This window comes from Euleptes europaea, chromosome 13 (genome assembly GCF_029931775.1).
Source record: "Euleptes europaea isolate rEulEur1 chromosome 13, rEulEur1.hap1, whole genome shotgun sequence".
Classification (NCBI taxonomy): Eukaryota; Metazoa; Chordata; class Lepidosauria; order Squamata; family Sphaerodactylidae; genus Euleptes; species Euleptes europaea.
In genome coordinates, this window is record NC_079324.1 from 14,702,253 (window position 1) to 14,710,930 (window position 8,678).

Genomic DNA, 8,678 nt, shown 5'->3' on the forward strand with positions numbered 1-8,678 from the left:
CACCTATCAGGCTTCTTGGCCTCACAACAACCCTGTGAGGTAGAAGAATTGTTTTTTATATGCTGACTTTCTCTACCACTTAAGGGAGACTCAAACCAGCCTACAATCACCCTCCCCTCCCCACAACAGACACCCTGCGAGGTGGGTGCGGCCGAGAGAGTGTGACTGGCCCAAGGTCACCCAGCAGGCCTCATGTGGAGGCTGCATGCCCAAATATCCAGGAATTTCCCAACCTGGTGTTGGTAACCATAAGTCATACTTATATAGATACTTATGTTTTTAGAAGAGGTAGTAGTGATTTCTGGTGATTACCCCTCTTGCTGCAGCCTATCGGGAACCCCCAGTTTTGTTGGGCAAGGGAGCAGCCTTTCGCATTTTACACAATGACAATTTGAGGAAACCAACAGGTGCAGAAGCACAGAAAAAGTATCCCTCCCCAGGGTTGCCAATACTTGGATATTTTGGGGGTAGAGCCTGAGGAGGGTGGGGTTTGGATAGGGGAGGGACTTCAATGCCATAGACTCTAATGGCCAAAGCAGCCATTTTCTCCACGGAACTGATCTCGGTCACCCAGAGATCAGTTGTAATAGCAGGAGACCTCCAGCCACCAGCTAGAGGTTGGCAACCCTCCCCTCCCCTCCTAAGGTTGCCAACCTCCAGATAGGGCCTGGCGATTTCCCAGAATTACAACTGATGTCCAGACGGCAGAAATCAGTTGCCCTGGATTGTAGTGAATTCTCTACCACATTTCTGTCTTACTGGAATGCTGATAGCTTGAGCTTGCAAGAGCTCTTGTTTTAGGAGAGCCCACCCTTCACTTGCTCCTCTCCCTTCCTACATTCTTGCCATGGAATGATTCTCATCACGCCTCTGAGTTCATTAAAGTTTGCCCTACTAAAATCTAACATACATGTCTGGCTGTGAACTTCCTTGATCTCCCACAGCAAAAGGAATTCTAGGAAGACATGGGGCGAAAACGCATGGTCGCTTTATCCTCCTTTAATCCCTGTTTTAGCCAGGATCGAATGCACATTAAGCGAAACGCATGCGTTCAATCCTGGCTGAATCCTGGCTGAAACAGGGATTAAAGGAGGATAAAGTGACCATGCGTTTTCGCCCATGGTTACTTTCCCCTAAGGTCCGCACCACCTTCACTCCATCTACCAACTCTGGCCTGTTGGTTAATATTAAGTCACCCATTCCCGTTAGGGAAGTCATCCTCTCTGTTGTCCCTCTGACTTAGGGTTGCCAGGTCCCTCTTCTCCACTGGTGGGAGGTTTTTGAGGAGAGCGGGGTTTGGGGAGGGGAGAGACTTCAATGCCATAGAGTCCAATTGCCAAAGCGGCCATTTTCTCCAGGGGAACTGTTCTCTATCGGCTGGAGATCAGTTGTAATAGCAGGAGATTACCAGCCACCACCTAGAGCTTGGGAACCCTCCTCGGACTGGTCTCCCCATCCCTGTGCAAGGCCTCACGGCTGCTGTTAATGAAATTCTCTCCATCCTTGCTCTCATGAAGGGTAGCAGTCAAGTATCAAAAGTGTAATTATTCATAGAGAATAGATCAATAAGATAATGTAAAAGTAATTATTCATTAACAGTTGACACAGGTCAGCACAATTTATTCTATCGTTTAAAGGAGTGCTTATATATGTATATTATATATGTTGATTATATATGCATATTTAAAGAAACTTTGTTTTAATATATGGGGGGGGGGCAACATTTTGTACTTCTTTCCCCCTTCCAAAAATATCTGGCCCTGCCCTGGAGAAAATAGATTCAAGGCATGGCTAGATGGAGTTATAATCCACTGAGCTACCACCCAAACCTCACCCTCCCCAAGCTCCACCCCACAAATCTCCAGGAATTTCCCAATCCAAAGTTGGCAACCCTACCTCCCTAGCTTAACTGTGTCACTGTGTGACTGAATGCTCAATAACACAACATGGATTCTAACAGTGAATCATGCAGAGATGCGGCAGGCAAGCTCCTGTACTTCCAGGAGCCTTTAAATTATTTCTCATGGCATACCATGGCTGGGATAAGGCTGGATAGAAATCTAATAAATAAATAAATAAATAAATAAATAAATAAATTTTAGTGTGTTCTAAAGCCAGACTAGGTAAATGAAGGGATGGGGCTATGCAGATTGGGTCAAGCTCAGCAGTCGGGGGTCCCCCTATGAGTTCTATGGGAGAAAATAAATGGGCAACAGTCAGCAACACTTAGGTAAAAGGTAAAGGTCCCCTGTGTAAGCACTGGGTCATTCCTGACCCATGGGGTGACATCACATCCCGACATTTACTAGGCAGACTTTGTTTTACGGGGTGGTTTGCCAGTGCCTTCCCCAGTCATCTTCCCTTTACCCCCAGCAAGCTGGGTACTGTAATGCCCAGATATAAGGGCTGGTTTAGAACACTATATATTCATACGCACACACATGGAAGCTTTGAGAAGTTGGCATCCGGGAACCATGAACCAACAAATCATGCTCTCTGTACGGCCTTTCACTAGTACAGAGCTCTGAATTACCTTCATCCTTAGGAATGAGTTTTCTAGTTACTAAGATCACAAGACCTAGAACTTGCTTAGAGACAGCCTTCGGCCAAGATCTATAGGTTATGCTAATTAGAGTGAAGTAGACACTTAATGTGCATTGGGGCTTTTGTGTATCAATCTGCTTGTCAGCAGCCATGGGCCTGCCCCATGTGAATGCATAAATGATACTGACTTTCCTTTGTTTCTCGGGTGAGTAACTCTGCATCTTATTTGTGGGTTATTTCATCCCCAGGTCTGTGTTTAGCTAAATAAAGAACTGTTGCTCTTTTTAACCTCCTCCTAGTTGTCTTCATTGGACTATATAAGACAACATGGCACTTCAGTACTCATTTTACCGACCTCGGAAGGATGGAAAGCTGAGTCAACTTTGAGCCGGCTACCTGAAACCAACTTCCATAGGGATCGAACTCAGGTCGTGAGCAGAGCTTGGACTGCAGTACTGCAGCTTACCACTCTGCGCCACGGGGTTCCTCAACGCTGTTAGGGACAGGCAGAAAGTCCTCCTCCCAAAGAACTGGGTTTTGTTTCTGATCCAGACCTCCCCCGTGGTCTTCTTATTTGTAAGTTCTTGTTTCTTTGGAGGGGGGATCCTGTTCCCCACGAGTTTTGCTCTCTCTAGTGGTTGATTCAATATCACACAGGTTTATGTCCGACATAAAAACGTGCAGTTTAAATCTGCAGGGAGATATGAGGGAAATAAACCTGTGAGACATCGAATCAACCACTAGAAGGAGCAAAACACACGTGGGACAGAACACACACACACACACACACACACACACCCAAGAAGAAACAGGAACTTACAAGCTAGGAAGATGAGAATGTGGAAAAGCCCAATCACTAAAAGTGCATTGACAATCGATTGGAAATGCATTATGCACCATGTGTGAAAACGCCTGAAGCTAAGAAGCAGAAGTGGTATAACGGACCAGCTGGAGAAACTTGGCTTGTGCTCATTAGCCTGAACTGGTGGTGACTGTCCAAGAAAGACACCTTGGGTTGTGGTAGATACCTCAACTAAAATTTTACCTGTGTGTAGGGTAGGGTTGCCAGGTCCTTGCTTCGGCAGGAGTTTCTTTCCAGCGGGGTTGGGGGGAGCAATTTGTTTTCAGAGGTTTTGGCTAGATTTCCCATGCGATGCTGACACTTCTGGGGTAAACCTAGAAGTGGCAGTATCAAGTTGGGAGCGTGCGGGGGCGGTGGGAGTGGGATCGCTCTCCCCTACCTGCTTCTGCCCACTCATCATCAGCTGTTCAGCAGGCAGCCCAGTTGATTGAGGGGCAATTGCCTGTCACAACCGGGCAGCTGGGAACCCTAGGGTACGGCAGTAATAAAAAAGAGCAAATTCAATGCTAGGGAGGGCGCATTAGCTAAGGGGATGAAATCCAGACAATGTGTTGTAATGCCCTTGGTGACGTGGCAGTATTTGGGAATACTGTATGCAGTTCTGGTCCCTGTTTCTCAAAAAGGATATTGTAGTGCTGAAAGAGCGGCACAAGAAGGGAAGATAGGGTTGCCAGGTCCCTCTTCACCACTGGCGGGAGGATTTGGGGGCAGAGCCTGAAGAGGGAGGGGTTTGGGGAGGGGAGGGACTTCAATGCCATAGAGTCCAATGGCCAAAGCAGCCATTTTTGCCAGGTGAACTGATCTCTATCGGCTGGAGGTCAGTTGTAATAGCAGGAGATCTCCAGCTACTACCTGGAGATTGGCAACCCTAGTTCTGGAGCACCTTCCATATGAGGAAAGGCTAAGGAGGCATTAGGGTTAAGAGAATGATGACAGAAGGCGTAATAGAGGAAGTGGTCAGAGAGAACTGTTTTCCCCTCTCCCCAAATCCTAGAACTCAGGGCCCCCCAATGAAGTTGATAGTCAGTAGATTCAGGGTAAACAAAAGGAAGTACTTTTTTCGTCATAAAGTTGGGGAACTCACTGCCACAGGATCTTTCCAATGGGATTAGCTTTAGTTTGAAAAGGGACATTAAAAAGGGATCAGACGAGTGCATAGAGAATAGACTCATCAATGGCTATTAGCAACAATGGCTAAATGGAGTCTACATGTTCGGAAACCGGAACCCGCTGCTGGTGCTCGGGGGGCTACAACAGGGGAAGCCGTATCCTCCGTGGTCTGTTTGTAGGTCTTCCAGGGCTTCTGGCTGGCCATCCTATGAAACATATCACTGAACTAGATGAACCACAGGTTTGATCCAGCACACCTGGCTAGATGTGATGCACTACCATCTGCCATAATGGAAGGTAGAAATAATAAGATTCTGCTTGCGATGAGGATCTGTCCATGCAAATTTGGAGAAGTCGAGACTAGGGAGAATATTTTCTTTAAATGCCCTATCTATAATCAGCTCCAAGTCTCCATTATATCCCCACTATTGGATAATTTATCTGGTTACTCTAATAAATATAAACTTGAAAAACTACTGGCAGACGAAAACCCTTCGATCACAACACAGGTTGCCAAATTTTGCGTTGCGGAGATTAAAATACGTAGTAAATTAAAAAGCAAAGATGCAGATAAAGAAGAGCATAAAATACTGGAGTTTAAAAGTGGAGAAACCTGATGGCTGTTTTGTTTATAGGAAAGAGATAACAGTTAAATTACTATGCTGTAATCTGTTTTTAATTCCGATAAGTTTTCTATATTCTATTTTATTCAAATGCTGTAATGGTTATCATATGTAGTATGTATTTATTGGTCTTTGACCACAAATAAAATTTATCCATTCAAAGATCCAGCACGTTGCTCGTACATTCTTCCTTCCTGAGAAGCAGGTGGAGAGGATGACGTCAGGGAAGACTGCAGCATCCATGGAGAGGGACAGAGGCTAAAAGGCAGAGCGCATGAAGGTCCCAGGTTCAATCCCGGGCTCTTCCGGCAAAAGGACCCCAAGTACTGAGGAATACCTTTTTCTGCCTGAGCCACTGCCCTCAAAGTAGGCAATACTGATCTAGAAGGACTCAGTACAAGGGAACTTCTGTGTTCACATGCATAACACCCTGTAAGGTGAAATTTATTTCTCTTGCAGTAAATAATGACTAGCACAGGTTTCACACCTTAGTAGTCTTCCATGAACATTTGGTAGAGTGGAATTCCCCAACTTCCATATATTCACCCAACAGATCTGAAGACAGTCTATGTGCCTACAATGGTATATATGTACAGTGTCTCTGGAAAAACACAGTTCCTAATTTGTGGAGTATGCTCTACGGGTGTATACACACGTAGCTTAACTTTCAGTCACGTCATATGGAGGTTAAGGACTAGGGGCTGGGAAATTTTTCCCATTCTCAGAAAAGGGCTCTCTTGAAAACCACATTTGTGGACATGTGCTCATGCTCACACAGTCTAGGGTTTTGTTGGTATTTTTTTTTTTTTGCAACAGTATGCACCAATGTGCAATTCACTCATATGGTCTGCGTTCTACTGCATATCAGTTCTACCACACACGCACATTGATGGCACAGTAGAGGCACATATGGTCTGCACTTCAAAGCAGGGCGACTCCTTGTGGTGTCACATCAGGAGCTACATTGTCACTGTATTGTCTTACATGACAACATTCTTGATTCAAAAAGGAACAATGCAAACCTGGACAATTCTTCTAGCTTCTCATCACATCGCAGCTCTGGCTTCTGGAAAGGAGGAAGGCTATCATTCCACAATTTCTTGCATCTTTTCCTTAGATGCTTCCTCATCTAAGTTCTTTGAGGGCAACTTCACCCTTTGCGACTGTGACACGCTGGAGGCTGAAGCCTTCCGGAAAGTAGAAAGCCTTCTGCGAAAGTTGGCCCCAGAAAAGAAATAGAGAAGTGGGTCGAAGCAACAGTTCATCGCCGCCAGAGAAAGAGTTATCACCACCGACTTCTGCATATAGAGGACATCCTCGCAGCTTTTGTCTTTTCTCATCATAAAATGGATATGGACCGTGCGCTGAACATGGTAAGGAGAGAAGCTGATCAGGAAGGTCAAGGTCACGATGATGACCATCCAGGCAGCTTTCCTGCGGGTTCCTTGCTTCTTATGCATTGAATTTTTCAACAAGGCCCTTATGATCATGGTGCAGCAGATGGTGATGATGGCAAACGGCACAATGAAACCGACAAACAATGCAACGTAGTGCAGGGCCATGAGCTTCACCACCATCCCGCCCGACGGTGGTTCGTAGCACTTAGTCTTGTTGGTCTCCGGATCTTCGTACGAGCCTCTCTGCAGAAATGGTGTACTCGTCAGCATCACAAAAATCCAGATCGCCGCGCAGATCAGCCTGGCTCTTTTCTCCGTTAAGAAATGGATGTTCTGGACTGGGAAGACGATGGCAATGCAGCGGAAGAAGCTCATAGCTGTCATGAAGAAGATGCTGCAGTACAAGTTGACGTACAATGCGTACGAAGTGACCCGGCACAAGATGTCGCCAAAGAACCAGTTGCCTTTGTAATTGTAGTACACCACCCGCAAAGGTAGGGTGCATACAAAGAGGAGATCTGAAATGGCAAGGTTGAGCATGTACACTTGGAAAGCTGTCTTGTCGTGGTATGTCCTTATCAGGACACACAACACAAAGCCATTTCCTACAAATCCCAGCACGGTGACGATGGAGTACACTGTAGAGTACACTTGATTTCGGAAGTCATCAATGGTAACATGGCATGTCAGATCGGTTGTAGACAAGCTTGTGACATTCTCACCAGCAGCCATGACAGATTCTGTCAGATATGGTAACATCACTCGATCCAAATCCTACATTCCAAAGATGAAAAAAAATCAGTTAGATATATTGTATGTATACAGCACCAAAAGAGTGAGGTTTCCTTTTTAAGTTTAGCAACTAGTACATAAGAGGAAGAGGGAATCAGAGTTTTGGCATTGGATTGAAAATTAAAGATGGGGTATGAGAAGTCAACAATCTGAGTAAGTTTGTAGAGATCTCATCCTGGTAATCTCAGGATATGAAGAATTTAGGGGGAAGTATCTGAAAATGCCCTGACCTGGATGGCCCAGGCTAGCCTGATCTCGTCAGATCTCAGAAGCTAAGCAGGGTCAGCCCTGGTTAGTATTTGGATGGGAGACCACCAAGGGAATACCAGGGTTGCTGTGCAGAGGAAGGCACTGGTAAACCACCTCTGTTAGTCTCTTGCCTTGAAAACCCCATAGGGGTCGCCATAAGTCGGCTGCGACTTGAAGGCACTTTACACACACACACACATCTGAAAATGGAAGTAGTCAAGAGAGGGGATGAATAAGGGATTTTTTAAAAAACGGAAATGCTTCTGTGGAAGCTGTCTCAGGCCATAGAGGACTAAAGTTGTAAACAGCCATATTGACCCCTGCAAAATCCAGGAAAAAAAAGAAACAGAATTACATAATCCCTTTTATTGACCCAACCCAAATGACTCAAAACATTGTGCACTTTCAAGTTCTACAGAACCCTTCACCAGGCAGAAACGGTTATTGACAGTTTACAAGCTCTCTGTCACAGACAATTTGGGAGGGGTGCGACTACAGTTATGTTGTTTGTGGTGTGTTGAATGTATCGTGTACTGGGAAATTTAGAGTTAGGTTTTGTCTTTGATGTATGTTGGAAATATATTGAATAATCTTGAGCTACATGCTTGTTTCTTGTTTTGAGTACTTGGAGGTTGGCAACCCTAGGCCTAGGGTTGCCAGCTCAGGGTGAAGAAATACGTGGAGATTTGGAGGGTGGAGCCTGGGAAGGGCAGGGTTTGAGTGGGGAGGGTCCCCAACGGCTATAATGCCAGAGAGTCCACCTTCCAAAGCAGCCATTTTCTTGAGGTGAACTGATCTCTGTTGTCTGGACATCAATTGTAATAGCAGGAGAACTCTAGGCAACCCTAGTTAGGCCTGTAGGTGCCTTCAGCCAAGCTAGGAGGGAAACGCCAATGTGGGCATTAATTTCTGGGTTCCCAGGTAGAGTACTTTTTAATCTGATCTAGATGACACTATTAATATAAAGAAGTGTAATTAATTATATTAACAGATTATTGTAATTGAAATTTAATTGAGATATAAGAATAATTAAGATCAGATCATATCACGATGGGATAGAACACTTTATTAAGCGGTGGACGGAGGTGAAGGGGAAGTCAA

The 8,678-nt window shown here is 45.2% G+C and overlaps 1 protein-coding gene across 1 annotated transcript; it reads right to left on the reverse strand.

Annotated features, from left to right (window-relative positions):
- Positions 1–6,224: 6,224 nt before the first annotated feature.
- Positions 6,225–7,295, reverse strand: CYSLTR1 (cysteinyl leukotriene receptor 1). Its single transcript, XM_056858960.1, has one exon. The coding sequence runs from the start codon at positions 7,293–7,295 to the stop codon at positions 6,225–6,227; it is 1,071 nt and encodes a 356-aa protein (XP_056714938.1).
- Between the last annotated feature and the right edge of the window lie 1,383 nt (positions 7,296–8,678).